General features: G+C 35.6%; 1 protein-coding gene across 1 annotated transcript in view; it reads right to left on the reverse strand.

Moving 5' to 3' along the window:
* Nucleotides 1–18,579, reverse strand: part of LOC145266449 (uncharacterized) — a 303,389-nt gene that overhangs the window by 275,934 nt on the left and 8,876 nt on the right. The window contains exons 3-4 of the mRNA XM_080122125.1: nt 6,460–6,694; nt 3,267–3,357 (exon numbers count right to left, since the gene is read on the reverse strand). Of these exons, the coding sequence (XP_079978251.1) occupies nt 3,267–3,357; nt 6,460–6,694 (326 nt within the window). The remainder of the gene's footprint in view (nt 1–3,266; nt 3,358–6,459; nt 6,695–18,579) is intronic.

Below are 18,579 nucleotides of genomic sequence, written 5' to 3' on the forward strand. Positions count from 1 at the left end.
GACGAAGCGTGTATCGTCGTCGCCATATTATCAAAAATTTATTGAAGAAGCGTGTATCGTCGTCGCCATATTATCAAAAATTTATTGAAGAAGCGTGTATCGTCTTCGCCATATTATCAAAAATTTATTGACGAAGCGTGTATCGTCGTCGCCATATTATCAAAAATTTATTGAAGAAGCGTGTATCGTCTTCGCCATATTATCAAAAAGTTATTGAAGAAGCGTGTATCGTCTTCGCCATATTATCAAAAATTTATTGAAGAAGCGTGTATCGTCGTCGCCATATTATCAAAAATTTATTGAAGAAGCGTGTATCGTCGTCGCCATATTATCAAAAATTTATTGAAGAAGCGTGTGTCGTCGTCGCCATATTATCAAAAATTTATTGAAGAAGCGTGTATCGTCGTCGCCATATTATCAAAAATTTATTGAAGAAGCGTGTATCGTCGTCGCCATATTATCAAAAATTTATTGAAGAAGCCTGTATCGTCTTCGCCATATTATCAAAAATTTATTGAAGAAGCGTGTATCGTCGTCGCCATATTATCAAAAATTTATTGAAGAAGCGTGTATCGTCTTCGCCATATTATCAAAAATTTATTGAAGAAGCGTGTATCGTCGTCGCCATATTATCAAAAATTTATTGAAGAAGCGTGTATCGTCGTCGCCATATTATCAAAAATTTATTGAAGAAGCGTGTATCGTCTTCGCCATATTATCAAATAACAGTCATTACGTGCTGTTAACATGTAGACTTTTAAGACTGCACTGAATTTGAGGCAAATAGATATAAGCGTATAGAAATTTTCATTTCTTATATCCTTCTATGGAATTAATATTATTATTTTTTACTTTAAATCACTGTCAAAGAAAATTATTACTTTTTAGTTTTCAGTTTTCATGTTGAAGAATTGTACAATAAATTGCGAAGATGTGCGAACCGAACATAAAATATTCATCATCAGTCATACTCTTGTTCCTCATTGTCGGACTCTTGCTGCCAGTACATATATATTTTTATTTTTCTAGTTTAGATAATGTATATTGTATTAAGATAAATTACTAAAACGATATCAAGCATAAATAATTCAAATACGTAAAAAAATAATAAAAAATTAACAACAACCATCAACCATTATGACAACCAGGTTTTGCTGGAAGTATTTTGATATAAATCCAAAAAATACATCTTTTTGCAAGTTATGTCAAACCATCACATCAAAGAATGGCAAATCAGTAAAAACTTTTACAATGAATAATATGTTAAACCAATGGATATTCAGGAACAGACATTCCAGTAACAGGTGAGAGCAACTACGTGCCTCCAGCGAAACACGAAACGAATATAGAATTAATATTTGCAACAAAAAAATGTTTGGGATATTTATAATCCCCGGTCACAAGAGATCCATTATCTGATAGGAAAAATGCTGTTGATACCCAGCCATATTTTGTAACATCTGACATTTGATTGATTAAGCTTATTGCAAAATCCAGTTCCTGAGACCATTTGTTCCGTCTGCCTGCTTTCCACCTGACTACAACCTGGATGTCTTTAAGTCCAACGTAAACAAATTCCCAATGAACCGCCCCCTTAAGTAAACACTCCATTAAATCTCCACACTAACGTACTGTACTTGCAATAACACTTATCCCTGAGTGGCTTCCGGGCCTTGATAAGTGGTGACCACCGTGTAAAAAAGAAAAAAGAAATCACTGAAGAAGCAAATCACAGAACATCAATCATATCGATGATTCCCACAATTTCACAATTTTAGCTGTGAAGTTATTTCTGTCAAAAGCTGTCCAATCGATTTCTAGTATTTCTGACTTTAGTGCAGCCTTCTTACCATTGTTGAACAATCCAGGTTATCAATGGAAACAAGATTTTCATTCTATCTAAATGATAGAAACGTGTATGTCTACTTTCTTAGATCCATGATTCAAATGTTAATTTTAAAAGATTGGCATAGAAAACATATTAAGAATTAGATTCGGCATTTGCTTTCCACTAATGATAATGAAGCAGAATCAGTAGGATGCACCACCCTGCTGAGGGTGAAGAAGCACAAACATGTTTAAATTACAACATGGCAATTTTAAAACGAACTGACAAAAAAGTAAAATGTCACAAAAGAGGCTTTCATCACTGCTAGTATAAGATAACAGTAGAAAGTAAAAGTACCAAATGTCATAAACACATACTAATTTCAAAATCATATATCACAAATGCTATTAAAAGATTAAATTTTATATAACTCTTGTTTACTTCACCTTGGATATATTCATTACAACCGTTTCGCTAATGGGATTACAATTTTATGGTTTTATGTTTTCATAGAAATTTTCCTCTCATCAACTCGTCAGATGCGATTTACACCCGAGGTTATCAACAAAAGGTTTATTTGTACATGATAAACCTGATGTGTTCGTTTGGGAAAAAGAAATTTCGATCTCCACGTTGTTACAGGTCAGCCATCTTGGGTACCGTGCAAACCAAAATCCTTATTTTAAACCTTACATTCATATTTTTATTTTTTTTGTTTTTTTCTTAATTTCCATTTTTTTCTTTATTATTTATTTTATCCTATGTTTGTATAATTTTTATTACTATATTTATGTGTATGTGTCCTAATATTCATTTTGTTTGGTTTCGAATTACTATTGATCAGTTAAGTTCCTTGTTTCAAGGGGAGGTCATATATATATATATATATATATATATATATATATATATATATATATATATATATATATATATATGAAGAAATATACTTTATTTCCTTATAATATATACCAATCCTTGTTTAAGAAGGTCAATCTAATTACAGAGAAATATAATGAATGATGCACAAAAGTCTATATTCCAAAGTTCATGATGTTAACCATCTTACAATTTATTACTTTAATTCAGTTGACATTTACAATTCTTAGTTAGTTTTGTTAGTATAATATTCGTAGCTCAAAATCAATCACTTAAATATTATATCAATCAGTGAATCTATTTTGCCCTTAACTTATCAGAAGAAATAACAACATTCAATCCATCAAAAAGAAATAAAGTGTGTGTTTGACATGATTAAAAATCCGAAAATTTGCAGAGATGCTGTAAATATCTTATAATATGTTTACATGACGCCATTTTGAATTTAAAACTATATATATATATGGTGTGTGTATTCAAAAATTATTATTGTAATAATTATATATGATATCTGATTATATGATTATAGAAGATCTGGTAGTACAATAGCATGTTTCCTTACTTGCTTGTAGACATTTTGAAGAAATACCAGCTTCTTTACTTCCTCAGTAGTAGAAACGTCGACGTCATCACTTTTTCTTTTTATCCTCGTCCTTAAAAAATAAAAAAATTAAAAGATCAATCTGCCTGACATCTGCCTTTGTCACTGCTGGGTCCACACGCCTTGCAAAATACACTGCTCTCTTGACACCTGGATGCCCGCTCTGTGCATGAATCTTCTGTATTGCCAATTGCTCCACACCCATCTTCACGGCTCCATACCATCTGTGAGGTGCAAGGCTTAGTTGGTCAGCACGATTACAATGTGATGTTACCAGCATTACCCCCACTGATAGTTCATACTCAGAGACCAAACTCTTCAGCATATCTAGCCTTTACCAGATCAACATCTTGCTGGCTGCCTTAGTGCGGATTCTTGTCCGTCCTGAAAGTATGTCAGACACCCAGTGGTAGACGCAGAGAGAATTCGTGTACAGGTGCAGTTTCTTTGATTGCCATTGTAGTGCGAGATTTATTCCATTTACAACAGCATCTAGCTCTGCTAAGTTGATGTGCTGAGCATCACTTACCGGTTGCCGCCAACATGCATCTTCAAACACATTCCCTCCTTGCTCTAATGTGAACTAGCGTCGACCCACACATTTACATGGTCTGCATCAACACACCATTTTCCACAGGCAGGGTCCTCCTTGTGGACTCTCTCGAGGGTCTCAGTTACCATCAGAGTTAGAAGAGCATCGTCAAGCACATCGTCCCAACCTGTGGTTACCAAATTTTCTCTGCGTTTGATGACACCCACAGCTACGTGGAGCCAGCCACAGGCTGGTAAATGCCCAACAAGTTTCTCACACCAGGAAAAAACGGTCCGCCCTGTAACAACATACGGGATGCCTGGAATCCCACTGCCATGCCTCCATCGTAGGGTGCTGTCTTCCTTACAGACGTCTAATCCCAATACGCGTGCTCCATCCCTCAGACGTACAGGATTCTTGCACTGCAGACCAAACTGAGCCAATTTTTCCCTGACACACGATGCAGATTTTATGTCCTCATTGATGTACACATCGTCAATGTAGGCTGATGTAGCGTCCTCAATGGTTTTTTCTTGAGACGGTTCACAATGGTCTTCATGATCTGTGGTGTCACATTCAGATCAAAGCCAAGTCGTGTTAGACAGTACTCTGACCCCGAAACCACACTGTCTGGAACGGCCACAGCGTCTCATCTACTCGTACCTGCAAATAAGCCTTCTGCAGGTCTAATATTGACACATTAGAGCCCTTCTGGCGCCATTCCCTCAGTTTGCTGGCGCACATGTCAGCATCGACAGTGTAAGCCTCAATGTACTGGTTGAGCTCACGATAATTCAGCACTGGTCTTAGTTTACTCTTGTTATGCTGGATAACCACCATTAAGGATATCAGACCCTTGAGTGGACCAAGCTTCTTGAAGTAGGAGATTAGCCATCCATCTCGGATCCACGCCTCAAGCTCTTGCTCGTACTCATCACGAGCCTCGTCAGGTATAGGGTATTCTGCAATGAAATTCTTTAATTCGGTTGATGCCCTTCCCTTGGTCACCTTCCATGACGCAGTCCAGGCCTATAGTTATAGCCCACCTTAAAGTCAGGGCGATCAATGTGGATTGCATCACACACCGGGGGTTTTAAAAAGTGCACGCTCCCATCTCTTTTGATGATCACCTCCCTAGTGCCTTGATAGGATTGTATCCCAGCAATACGTCGAATCCCAGCAAATCTCCTCATGTCACCAACACCTTAATTTCTATGGCCACACTAGAGTCCGTGTGGACCTTCACAGTTCCGGCTCCACAGCATGCTTGTGTCTGGCCACCTATTGTGGTGACTTTAATGTTCCTTTTAGTCCAGGTCCGACACAATCTGGCACTCATGATGGTATATGAGCAACCGAAGTCGAGAAGAGCTGAGCAGGGCACTCGATTCACGTACACAGTTATCGTAGGTTGCACATCACTTAGATCTTGTCTGGGGAGCAGGGCGGCACTGACATCCTGCCCCTGATGCATTTCCCACACAGTCTTGGGTTAGGTGCCCTATGCCGCCACATTAGAAACAGTGCAGTCGCCCCGGCCCTTTGTCAGTGCAGTTTCTTGCAAAATGACCTCGCCGACCACAACGGTAACATCTTCCATTAGTTACGGGGTTCAGACTGGGAATCTCCATGGCCTCATTCTGGGCTGCCTTTGTCGCTATCACAACTGGTCCTCCTCATCTCTTATGATAGTCCGGGCGCGTTCAAACAAATGCTTTATAGGCGTTGCAGACACACTGGTAGAGGCTCTCAACAATTGCTTAACACGGGTGGGAAGGCCGGCCACAAATGCATATGCCAATGTCCTTTCCAACACTCCATTGCCAAACAGCATAGAAAATTTCTTCAATTCCACAAAGAACACATCCACGGTTTCTCCCAGCATGAGCTCCCTGGAGGCGAATCTTTCATAAGCCGTGCAAGGATCCATTGCAAATGCCTTGTACAGCGCATTTTTTATAGCGATCACATCAGCCTTCTCGATGGCACTAAGTTGCAGATACACACTCAGAGCGCCCCCAGCCAATCTCAGGGGAATCACAGTTTGCAATCTCTTTACCTCACAGAGATTGCAGGTCAACTCGACCCTCTCAACCCAGTCAACGACAGATGCGGACCCATCAAATTCTGGAATCAGTTTCAGATCAAACTTTAAGTCAGTCATTTTTCACAGCAATAGCCGAAATAGCTTTTATCGAATTCAACTTCAATCGTCACCAACGCTCGCAATAGTAACACAATAACCTCGTGACTAAACGACACTCTTCCTTCCTCTCACTCAAGCTTGCTTTTTATGCAGTTTTTCACCCTATCTCATTTCTGTGCCTTCTGTTTTCTTGTGATCTTGCGATCTCGCGAGACCACAGTTTATAAAACACCAGGCGCCATCTTTTTATCTCTTTTCCCGCCCAACACTTCCCTGCGGCAAGTCCACCCCCTCCATCACGCCACTGCTCGCACGCACATCTATACAATGCACAAATACGTGGACGCTTGCTATTCTGGTGAGTATTACAATGCGTTTGTTTGAAATCGCATTGTACTTCAGTAGTAACTTTTTTCAATGAATATTTATTATAGGGTGGGTTTTTAATTAATACCCAAATTAGTTGCTATACTTACGCTGTATACGGTATGACAACAACTATCACAATGGATTTCGTGTTATCGCAGTTAGTAATATACTGGATACTTGAACAATTGCCGGGACAGAATCCTGTGTAATTACTGATGTAGTTGTTGGTGATTTCTTTTACTTGATTTGTGATGTCAGTCTGCACTGTAGGTTTACTACATAATACGGCATCCAGAGCATACTTGAAGGAAACACGGATTTTTAATGCATAGGGTTCTTCATCTGAAATAAAAAATAAAATAAATGTTGTTTCTGAATTTTTTTAAATGAGGATTCATGTTATCTGGATTCTTCGGACAACTGTTCATATCTTGAATGTAATTTTCACAATGTTTCAGCAGGTATATCTTGCTGAACTCGGGAATTTTTCTGTCGGACTCGGGAATTTTTCTGTCGAAATCGGGAGCTGCAGAGGATTTCGAATGGATCCCTTTATTTGATTCACTTTAACCAAAATGCAATTGCGAATTACTTAGGATTTCTATCTTGTCATGGCCGATGGAATAAGAGCTTGCTAACCCCTGTGGATCAAATAAACGTTCCGTTCGAAATTCCGTACAGATTCCTGCTTTCGACAGAAAGATTCCTGAGTTCAACAGAAAGATTCCGAAGTTCACAAGATATATCTAAAATAGTCGGAGGTTACATCGACCGAACTGTTGTTAAAATAACAATCAAGACGAGAACATTAGACCAAAGAATCCAAATGATTTGAAAATAAATAAGTTTCGAATTTTTTTAGATGAGTTTAATTACTTCCGCTCATAATGTCAAGTGCAGTTTTTAAAAGCCAGTGCACAGAAATAAGTGCTTTCCAGCCCACAAAAAATATCTGAGCATCACTGTCGGCATCCCCTGGTGAAAATTCTGAATAGGAGTTTGTTCACATCTTTGAAAACATTATTTCGTAAGGTTAATTTAAAAATTAAATTTCAGACTTTACAACAATCGTTAATAACATCGAACGTATACCTCTCTCTCTCCGTGAAGAACAAATTACTAGAAATAAATATCACTAGCAAAATGAAGAGAAACAAATAAAAAAAATTGTCTTTGTAAAAGGTGTATTTGTTGTACAGGGAGTATTTCCAGTGTTTCCATAAAGCTGCAGGCATCGATGGACGATCGAAATAATGCACAATGTTATTAATGTATGATATATTTTCTATAGCAGAAACAATGTTAGAAGATAAATATTTGAAACAATAACAGATTTTAAAGTCGTAATAAAATATTTACAGGGTCAAATATTTTAAAGCCAGTTAAACTATTTATAATATTAACGGGCTTGGAATTTAGTTTAACAAAGCAATAATATTTACAGTTTACAATGATCAATAAGATTGAACTGTTTACGTGAAGTGTGTAATTATCAAAGAAATAGGTTTTAACATACACCTAACCACGAATAAGTTAGAAGTCAATTTACAGGACTTCTTGTTCAGCAAGCGGTTATCACTTTTACGTCCATGGAAGCTCAAATGGAAGCATTTTAGAATGATGTAGGAACAAAAGAAAAAAAGGAAACGTTTGCAAACTCCAAGAGAAACGTGGATACGTGAGAATAAAGCTACGTAAAGTATAACTTGTGCGTTGGTGTTTTCTTTTGGAGGGAAATATCTTTGTTTACGGAATCATAAGTCGCAAGATAAAAGACAAGAAGGTATGTTTACCTTTGTCCGGTGTGCCACATAGAGAGGATTATATATATATATATATATATATATATATATATATATATATAGATATATATATATATATAGATATAGATATATAAAATTGCAGATACCGGCTATCTTCTCCCTTTAAATAATTTTTATTTTTTTATCTTTATTCTTTTCTTATTCTTATTTTATTTTATATATTATATTTTATTTTTTATTATATTTTATTTATTTATTCTTTATTTTCTATTTATTTATTATATATTTATTTATTTATTATTTTATTTTCTTTTTTATTTTTTATTTTAATTTTTATTTTCCTTTTAGTGTCGTTTAATAACTCTTGCTGACATTTTATTTTAAGTGATAACCTGTACATTTCAGTTGACCTATATTATTTTGCCCTATATATATTTTCGCGCCTTTAACATTTCCTGTCTGGGTCGTTTTGACTTTTGTTTCCTTTTATTTTATATTTAACTTTATCATTTTTTTCTCTCTCTCCTTTTTCTTCCTAGATATTTTTATTTATAGTTGTCTCGGAAGTAGAGTGAAAAGCACATCTTATTTTTCTTTTATTAATATCATTATTTTTTTGTTCCTTGTACACCTGTTTGTGAATTATTCCATGGATTTCTGCCTTTGGATTATTATGGACCATCTTCTTCCAATTACGGGATTTCCTTGGATTTTACTTGAACAAATAGAAATTCTTTTAACTTTCTTGAAGTTTTACATTTGGATTTTACCGTCACTGGATTTGTTATCTTCCACCAGACTATCCATTCATGTGTAATCACCTTTTTCTTTACCATATTCCCTCTGCTTAACTTATTTTGTTTTCAAGTAAGATCTTTGACTTACTTGTTGTTTCATCAAATACTTCTGCATGCAAAATCCGATCCCGCATTTTGCTAATTCCTACCCTCTGATGAGAAGGAGAGTATTTTTTGAAACTCCACGGATTAAGGACTATCCATTTATCTAGTTTTTTCTTTTTCAGATTAAATATGGTTTTAACTCATTTCAAAGTGTTTTTTAACATATTTTATTAACTGTTTGCTCATATATATATATATATATATATATATGTGTGTGTGTGTGTGTGTGTGTGTGTGTGTGTGTGTGTGTGTGTGTGTGTGTGTGTTAAAGAACTGATTATGCTAATTGTCACGAACAGTATTTTAACATACATTTCAAGCGACATGTTTGGTGTCTGTTTACGCGTTTATTAAACACCGTATATACACACAAAGACGCCAGCGGTATTTTTGTATATACATTGTAAGGACTGTACTAAACAATACCGCCGTTAATGATTTTACGTTTAGCAAGAACTTAGACACCAGGGTCAGAAAGTAGGATTAAGAAGTCAGCGCTCCCGAGAAGGAGTACTCTAACCTGCAAAAAATGCCCGGGAAGCCCCGTTGGCATTACCTGGCAATAAACTAACCCCTCTTCAAAGAAAGAAAACAAAGCCTGGGAGGGTGAACCTCCTTTTAGAATTGCATAGAACTTAACTAGTGCAAAATCAACAGGGACAGGATCATTGCAGAAATGGTCTAATCTGTTGATTTTGAGAGTCGAGGATAAAAATCCCTAACCCAGCGCAAGACGTTTACACGGATATGGTTATTCAGAAAACCGCTTTACAACATGCGCATAAACACACACACACACACACACACACACACACACACACACACACACACACACACACACACACACACACAGCATTTTAAACCGAAAGTCTCAGAAAAAAAAGAAACAAGTGATTTTAATCATGTAATTAAAAAATTATGTAACTGCACTTAAATGGGCTGGTAAATAGAAAATAAATAAATAAAATGAATAAACAAAAGTTCGCCACTGTCAACTCTCTCTCTCTCTCTCTCTCTCTCTCTCACCTTCAAGCATGCGTTCTCCTCCTCACCTCTGCCAACAGGCATTTTTGCATTTGCATATGTGTGCAGTGGGTAGTGAGATCTCGTACGATTCCACGAGACTACACCTTATTCATCCATGGCTACCATATTTAATCTCTCTCTCTCTCTCTCTCTCTCTCTCTCTCTCTCTCTCTCTCTCTCTCTCTCTCAGATCATACATGAAGATAAGTCGTATAGCCACATAATGCACACACACGTGAGCGCTTTCTTCTTTGCTTATTACATTTAACTGTACAGTAACATTATTTGGTTTCCTAAAATTTTAAATTAATCTTACAAAATAATGTTTGCAAAGATGTGACTAAGCTCCTTCTATTCAAATAAATTACTTTTATATGTAAATACATAAATCAATAGTGACTTATATGTAGATACATAAATCAATCAATGGTGACTCAATAGTGTCTAAATCATGTGACTGGCATAAGAGTTACACATAGTGATTAATAATTGTTAATGGCTATAAAATATTAAGCAAAACAATATATATATACATATATATATATATATATATATATATATATATATATATATATTGCGTATTTTGTGTATTTAGGTAGCATGTTTTCATTTAGACAGGCATTGTCGAACAGCACGAAGTGCTGTTTCTTAATCGTCTGCTTTGTCATTTCTCAATTTTTCGTATGGTCGTTAATATTTCAGTCGAATTTGTATAAGAAAGTTCCATAATCGTTTTCTTCTGTTGTCTGCAGGCAGTTTTTGATTATTGTTTTGTTTAAAATCTGGATGCTATTAAATAAATAGTGAAGCGTCTCGTGTGTAAAAATGTGTTAACGTTTTTAGAATGTGGTTAAAATAAATATACAATTTGTTTATACTTATGATATATATATATATATACACACAACATATATATATATATATTGTGTATTTTGTGTATTTAGGCAGCATGTTTTCATTTAGACAGGCATTCTTGAACAGCACGAAGTGCTGTTGCTTAATCGTCTGCTTTGTCATTTCTCAATTTTTCGTATGGTCGTTAATATTTCAGTCGAATTTGTATAAGAAAGTTCCATAATCGTTTTCGTCCAACCGTTTTTTTTTGTCTATTTGTTGTTTTTTTTTTGCAAGTACTTTCAACTGATTTTCTTCTGTTGTCTACAGGCAGTTTTTGATTGTTGTTTTGTTTAAAATCTGGATGCTATTATATGTTTCAGTTCAAATTACATTTAAATTACTTGAAATAGTGAAGCGTCTCGTGTGTAAAAATGTGTTAACGTTTTTAGAATGTGGTTAAAATAAATGTACAATGGTTTAAAGGTGTGATTTACAAAAGGGCATGAAAGTTACAGTTTTTCTTTTAAATTTAATTAATAAATTTACATTACAACATATATATATAGGTATACATATGTAACTATATGTGCACATATACACATATGTATACATATTTTGAATGGTGATGTGCCCAGGCACTTTAAAATGGTATAACTTTTTTTCAAAATTTACATTGTTAATTTTTGTCTGTTTAGCTCTTATATATAATGCTTATAGTATTTTTAGTCTTTTTACGTTTGGATGAATGCTTTTTGGATTTTCAAATAAGATTTTTCTAAATTGGGACTGTGGTTTAGATGTTGGCAAATCGAGCTTGTAACTGAAAGGTATAGGGTTAATCGTCTGAACAACTTGTTGATCGTGTGTCCAACGTAGCTATTGGTGTTTCTATTGTTGGAGATGCATTTCTCCAAGGGGCATTTGTATTGGTAGACTACATTGGTTTCATCGACTGATTTTGCTGTCCGAGAAGTGATTTTTTTTATTATAAGATTAGCAGTTGTTAATTTCTTGTAGTAGATTATAAATCTGATCTTATTATTATTGACTGGGGATATATATCGATGTATTATAACCCTTTGTACATTTTCATCTGATTTAAAGTAGTGTAGCTAGTTGCGATAGAATAAATTAATGGGATGGTAATTGTTATGACGATCCCTCCCACCGTTGGAGACAACCCATAGCGTCCAAGCTTACGCCAATATGCTCAAGACTCATAATTGCTGTCTCCCGTGTCTCCCGGGGCACGAGCCTGGGCTAAATGTATGGAGGTCCTAATCTGCCCAGTACTTAAGACCCCCTTTCGATCTCACTAGTGTGTTCCAAAGGAAAGCAGAGCAGTACGTTTGGCACCAGTTTGGTTGCAGAAGTTGCCAGAGTCAGTTTGCACAGCACACTGATCCGCCTTCGGGGCTCCACTCCTGATTTGATAGGTTTACCTCCCTACACTTGGCCGTTGGATCATTAATCTCTTCCGCCCTCTAGCCGTTGACAAATTAGCAGCAGTTCCTCCGATGCAGCGTAAACATCACCCCCCCTTACGTGGTTTAGCCCGCCAGCTGAAGCAGTGTACCAGGGTGTGACGCTTGGAGTCAGCACGTGAGAGATTAGGAGGTGGATGGGGTCCAGTGCCACTCATCTGCCCTAAAAAGCTCTTAGCTGGCAGTAGACCAACCGGTAGACCACTCCTCAGATTTAAGGATGTGTGCAAAAAGGACTTAAAATCCGGCAAACATCCAGTTGACCTTGAATCCTATGCAGCGGACTATGATCCTGGACGGTTAAAGTCCAGAAATGTGTCCGACTGAGCGAGGAGAGAAGAGATGAACAGTGGGAGGAGAAGAGAGGCAGGTGCATCAGAAGCAGCATCGGCAGAACAGGACAGAGGGTATCCTGCGGGAAGTGCAACAGAATCTGCCGCACCCGCATCGGTCTGCTCAGTCACAGCAATAGTTGCCACCACTCATGACAACTTTCAGGCGAGGTTCTCCATCGACTATCTAGACGGAAGGACGCCAACTCACATTGATTGTTAACTTGGTTATTATTAGTTTGGTCAACGTTTCTAATTGTTAGTTTTATTTGTTTATTGACAAAGAAATTGGAGAATTGGTTATTAATTAAAACCTGTTTTATATTTTTTAATTTACTGTAGAATAGTTTTTTTTATTTGAGGAAATCAATTCGGTTCGATTAATTAGGTTCATCATTATTGCGGTTTTATATCGGTATGGACATTCATTTGTTAAGTTTAAGATACAGGAATTGGCTGCAATAGTCTTTTTATATGGAGAAGTGATGAATTCATCAAGAAATGAAATACTATTGTTTGTATTTAATTCATAAGTGAAAGTAAGTACGGAGTTGTTTGAAAATGATTCTTTAGTTTCTCTATTTCGTTATTATTGTCAGCAAGAATACAATTATCGTCGACGCACCTAACGTAAACAAACGGTTTTTAATAGTATTAAATATTTTATTCTCCAGGTTGAATATGTAAGAGTTGCTAAAAGTGTGTCCAAATATAGGCCCCATTGGTACCCCATCAATCAGTGTGTAAATGTTGCTTTTATAATCATAAAAGGGGACTTCGGTTGTACATATTAATAATATTTTTTCTAGAATTATAGGGTTAATTTTCAGGGGAGGGAGAGATGAATTATTATATATATTGTCCATGATGATATCAATGGTTTCGTGAACTGGCACCTTAGTGAAGAGGCTTTCTATGTCTAGTGAGGTGGAGGCGGTGATTTTGTTAACTTTTGTTGTTTAGAGAATATGTATAAGTTATTCGGTAGATTTAACGCTATATTTGCTTTGTAGGTAAAATGGGTTATGAGATAATTAATTGTTTTGGTTAATTGATAGATAGGGGTTGTTACTTGTGAAATAATGGGGCGGAGGGGGCAGTTGAATTTATGGGGGGGTTGCCATATAGATATCCGGGTTTATAATCACCAATTATTTTGGGGAGTTTTTGATTGTTTATTATTGCTTTCTTAGCAATTATGAATTTATTGACTTGAGTTTTGAGTTGTTTCTTTTTACTTGTTAAATTTTGTGTGATCATCTAAAATTGTTTGCAGTTATTTTTAAACAATCAGATTCGTTAAATATGACGTATATGTTAGCTTTGTAGCTTTTTCTAATGGTAATATTTGGGTGATTTTTAAGTTTATTGGCTGCTTTTTTCAGATTATTAGTTATAAGATCTTTTGTTTTTATCGAACCTGTTTTTAATGGATTCGGCTTTGAGTATGTCTTTTTATTCCTTGGTGTGTAGTGATTTTTTTGTTCGTTTTTAATGTAATAATCTCGTCGTATACAAGTTCTAGTACAGCGCTTTTCATTTGGTGGTTATATGTGTTAAAGATGTAACAATTAGGTCCTAGGTTAAGAAATTCAATTTGGTGTTCGGTAAGTTCCTAGTTTGAGAGATTGATGTAGTTATTTTTTGTTTTTTTTTGAAGAAGGAAAATAAAGCCTTTATACAAAGAGTTTAGTTTATTTTGAATAGATGTTACATATGTATGTGTGTGTGTGTGTGTGTTGTAATGTAAATTTATAAATTAATTAAAAAACAAAAAACTTTAAGTTCCATACAATTTTTTAAATCACACTTTTAAACTATTGTAAATTTATTTTAATCACGTTCTTAACTCATTAAAACATATTTTTACACACGAGACGCTTCACTATTTTTAGTAATTTAAATGTAATTTAAACTGAAGCATATAAAAGAATCCAGACCGGAAGACGACTGAGGAAAATCAGTTGAAATGCAAAAGAAAAAAAAACAGATGGACGAAAACGACTTTGGAACTTTCTTACACAAATTCGACCAAAGAACGACTATACGAAAAATGGAGAAATTACAAAAAAGACAATTAAGCAAAAACACTCCGTGCTATTCGACAATGTACGTCTAAATATATATATATATATATATATATATATATATATATATATATATATATAAAGTTATCTAAATACAGTACTGTTTTATTGTAACACAACTCACCAATGCGACTAAGCTATGACCTTTCCCTAGCCGGGCAGGTGAGATACATTTACGATAGTGCTCTATCCCCATCTTCATAGTTGTTGTTTCACCACATTTCGGCCAACTATTCCTCTGACCTTCGTCAGGTAGTTAACTGCGACGGGATAGAAATGCTGAGTCTCTTTACTGTATTCTCAGTGATTACTGCCTTCCATAGTTATCTTCTCGCCACTAACTAGAACACATGGCCAACTAATCCTCTGGCCGTTTTGGGTAGGATTGAAACCGCTCTAAAGCGTTGAATCTCTACGGTTCTAGGTGAGCATTGTCTGAAGATAGCGGTTTCAATCCTATATTATACAAACTAAGCTCTCATTACCCTAGTTTAACATAGGGATAAGTGTCTTGCATCAAGTTTGGAAAAAATCGGTTGGTTAGGTCCAAATTATGTAGAAGCAGAGAAAAGAAAAATTATAACGACTTAAGAAATATTTTATAATAAATTTTTATATATAATAATCTGAAAAAAAGTTCTAAATTAAGTTTACTGTTGCCATATATACCTACATTCAATTTATTTTATTGAGTTTTAAAAATGCAAATTTAATTCAATGACGTAATCGAGAAAATAAAGGTCATGCACGGAAAATAACATACAGTAGACGTATATATATTTTTTTGTTTGCTTGTTTTGTTTTCTTTTTTGTAACCGTATTTTTTTTTCTTGTTTTTTTTTATTTTCAAGACTTGTTGTTCAGTCAGGTTCTTTTGGTGGCACTGTTCATTTGTACATCGCCAGGAGAAAACCATCCTTTACACACGATCCGTTTTTTAAGTAAACATCTGTGTTTACAATTGTTGCCCGTTGCACCTCATTTTTGGGGGACAGCAATTTCTTCTGACAATATGAGATTATCTGTATCGATGTTTTCATGTTCTTTTTCTAACATGTATAGATTTATAACATAACAGAAAGAATAATTAAATAAATAATATAAAAAGTCGAGTTAGCGTTTCAAAATTTCACCGATGATTGCCGGTCTCGCCCGATTCATGCTTGGCGGGAATTCACGAGAATTCGGGTCAAATGGTGTAAGAGTACCCGGTTTTCAAAGGCAAAATTTTAATGTTCTTTTTGTTTAAACAAAGTAAGAAAGGTTACGAATTTTAGTTATGAAATGACCATTTGTTCCTTGTTGCAGTTGTCAGTTTTAGTATTTTCGAGTGAAAAAAAGGATAATTAAAAGTGAATGAAATGTATTGATTGACATTTTCATAACTTTTTTTTTCAATTTTCACCTCAAACAAGGCAAGTGCCACTTTGAAGCAGGGGGCTACCATCGGGAAAATAATTTGTGGGGGCATTATGAAGGGAGATGAGTAGAAAGATGTTTGTTCACATTACACTTGAACTTTTTGCATATCAGTACAGTTGGGAAAGCAGAATCCCGGAAGGGAGTTCCATCACTTGCATTTCTGGGGAAGAAATTATTGGAGTAAAAAGCTTTCTTACACCTAGGGATATCTACTGTAAAGGGGTGGGACTTAGTTGCTTGTCGGCTTTGTCGGGGGTAGTCACATCGAGGAGGTACAAGTGCTTTCACCATTAAAGTATTTGTAGAACAGGCAGAGAGATGTAACATTTCGTCGATGGGACAGAGGCTGAAGCCTAGATGACAGTTCAGGAAATATTAGGTTGGTGACTCTCTTTTGAACCCTGTCCAGGAGTGAGAGACAAGCAGCAGATGCACCAGCCCAAATGTGACAACAGTACTCCATACATAGGCGAATGGTGGCCTTATAGAGGTATAGGATACTGTCAGGCGTAATTAGTTTTCTAGCATGGTAGAGAGAGTCCACCTTCTTTGCAACAGCCTTTGCAATTCTCTCAATGTATTTATTCCAGTTCATGTTCCCTGTAAACGTTAGGCTGAGGAGTTTAAAGGAAGTACTTTCAGGCAGTGTGTTCTTGGCTATTGCTATTGGTGGTAGAAAAAGTTTCTTGTAGTTATTGAAGGAAACAATCTTAGTCTTAGCAGCATTGAATGTGACCATCCATTTTTGTCCCCATTCCACTGCAGATTTGGAGGTTATCCTATCCTCTAGTTTCTGCCATTTCCTTAGATATGTGTTCATTTGGTTTTCCCCTCATTCCTGTTATAGAGGGTGGTGTCATCGGCAAATATACCCATCTTCGAAACAATTTTATCAGGGAGGTCATTTATGAATATCAGGAATAATAAAGGCCCAGGGATAGACCTCTGGGGTACTCCCGCATTTATATCATATTGTTTGGATGTACGACCGTCGAGGACATTCTGGATTTTTCTCTTACTTAAGAAGGATTTAATTACGTTATGTATTCTTCCAGTGATACCATATGATCTAATTTTCCTCAGAAAATCATCGTGCCATACCCTGTCAAAAGCCTTAGATATATCAAGGGCTACCGCTCTACCCTCCTCTGTTTTATCCAGTGAACGATTATATACGTTCAGTGAACGATTATATACGTTCAGAGACTACAGTTAAGATAAGATACAGTTAAGATATATTCTGTTGAATGGGCTTGCCTGAATCGATATAGTTTGTCGGTCAGGAGTTTACTTACAACCAAGCCTTACTTAAGTATTGAGATACAGGGATGAAATTTTTAGTTAGGGTTAGAAATAGCTTTATTTACAGATTGGATTCATAGTCCTTGATAGCATTGGCTATTTAATCTTAATTTTGTTTTTACATTAGTTCACTATAAGCAAGGTGTATTGAGACAGAAACGTGATAGACGTAAATTTAGGAGGGGTAAAACCGAGGTTGGAAACTGGGTAGAAACATGTTTGTTCACATTACATTTTACTTTCTGCATGTTGGTACGGTTGTGGAAACAGGGAGCAGGGGGAATTCCAAATGCAAACAAAGTCAAGAAGCAATTAGACTATAGTACAGAGATCTCTAAACTGACGAAAGAGTATTTTGTTGCAAGCCGAGTGGGTCAGATATATAAATTTCGTTGAAGGGAAAAAATATAGTAAGCTTATTGGATCACATTGCGTGGAAGTTGTGAGTAAAAACAATAATACTCTATGCATTGGCAAATTGTAGTTTTATAAAGATAACACATACTGGTAGATGTTGAACAATTTAAAAATTCGGGCCTGTAGCAGTGTTTGCAGAGGATGGCAACATCTCCAAATGCACATTTGTATTCCAACTAATCGAGTGGAGCGATAGACATCATTACGTGGATTTTTCCAAAGCCTTAGTCTGTTAATGACGCGGCACACAAGGCAGTATCGTGAATAGACTTGATTTATGAGCACCTCTTTATTGTCATTATTCAATGAAACTTCTTGATATTTGCATATTGGTTTTGAAAATGGACTTCTTAGAATTAACTCTGATTTATTGTTTTTTATTGAATACATTTTTTTGATACTTATGCACTTATTGAACCGTACTGAAATAATAACGTTATTATTTAGAAAGCCATTCTTAATAATGGGAGAGGAGGGTGTTTTGTAACTATTCAGTACTTTCACCTAACAATTTAATAAAAAAAGATATCGTAAAACTTTAATATAACTTGAAAGTACTATTTAATTTCACTTGAAAGTACTATTTAATTTAACTTGAAAATACTATTTAATTTAACTTGAAAATACTATTTAATGTAATTTGAAAATACTGTTT

This window comes from Euprymna scolopes, chromosome 41 (genome assembly GCF_053919585.1).
Source record: "Euprymna scolopes isolate OS-2025 chromosome 41, ASM5391958v1, whole genome shotgun sequence".
In the NCBI taxonomy this organism is placed as follows: Eukaryota; Metazoa; Mollusca; class Cephalopoda; order Sepiida; family Sepiolidae; genus Euprymna; species Euprymna scolopes.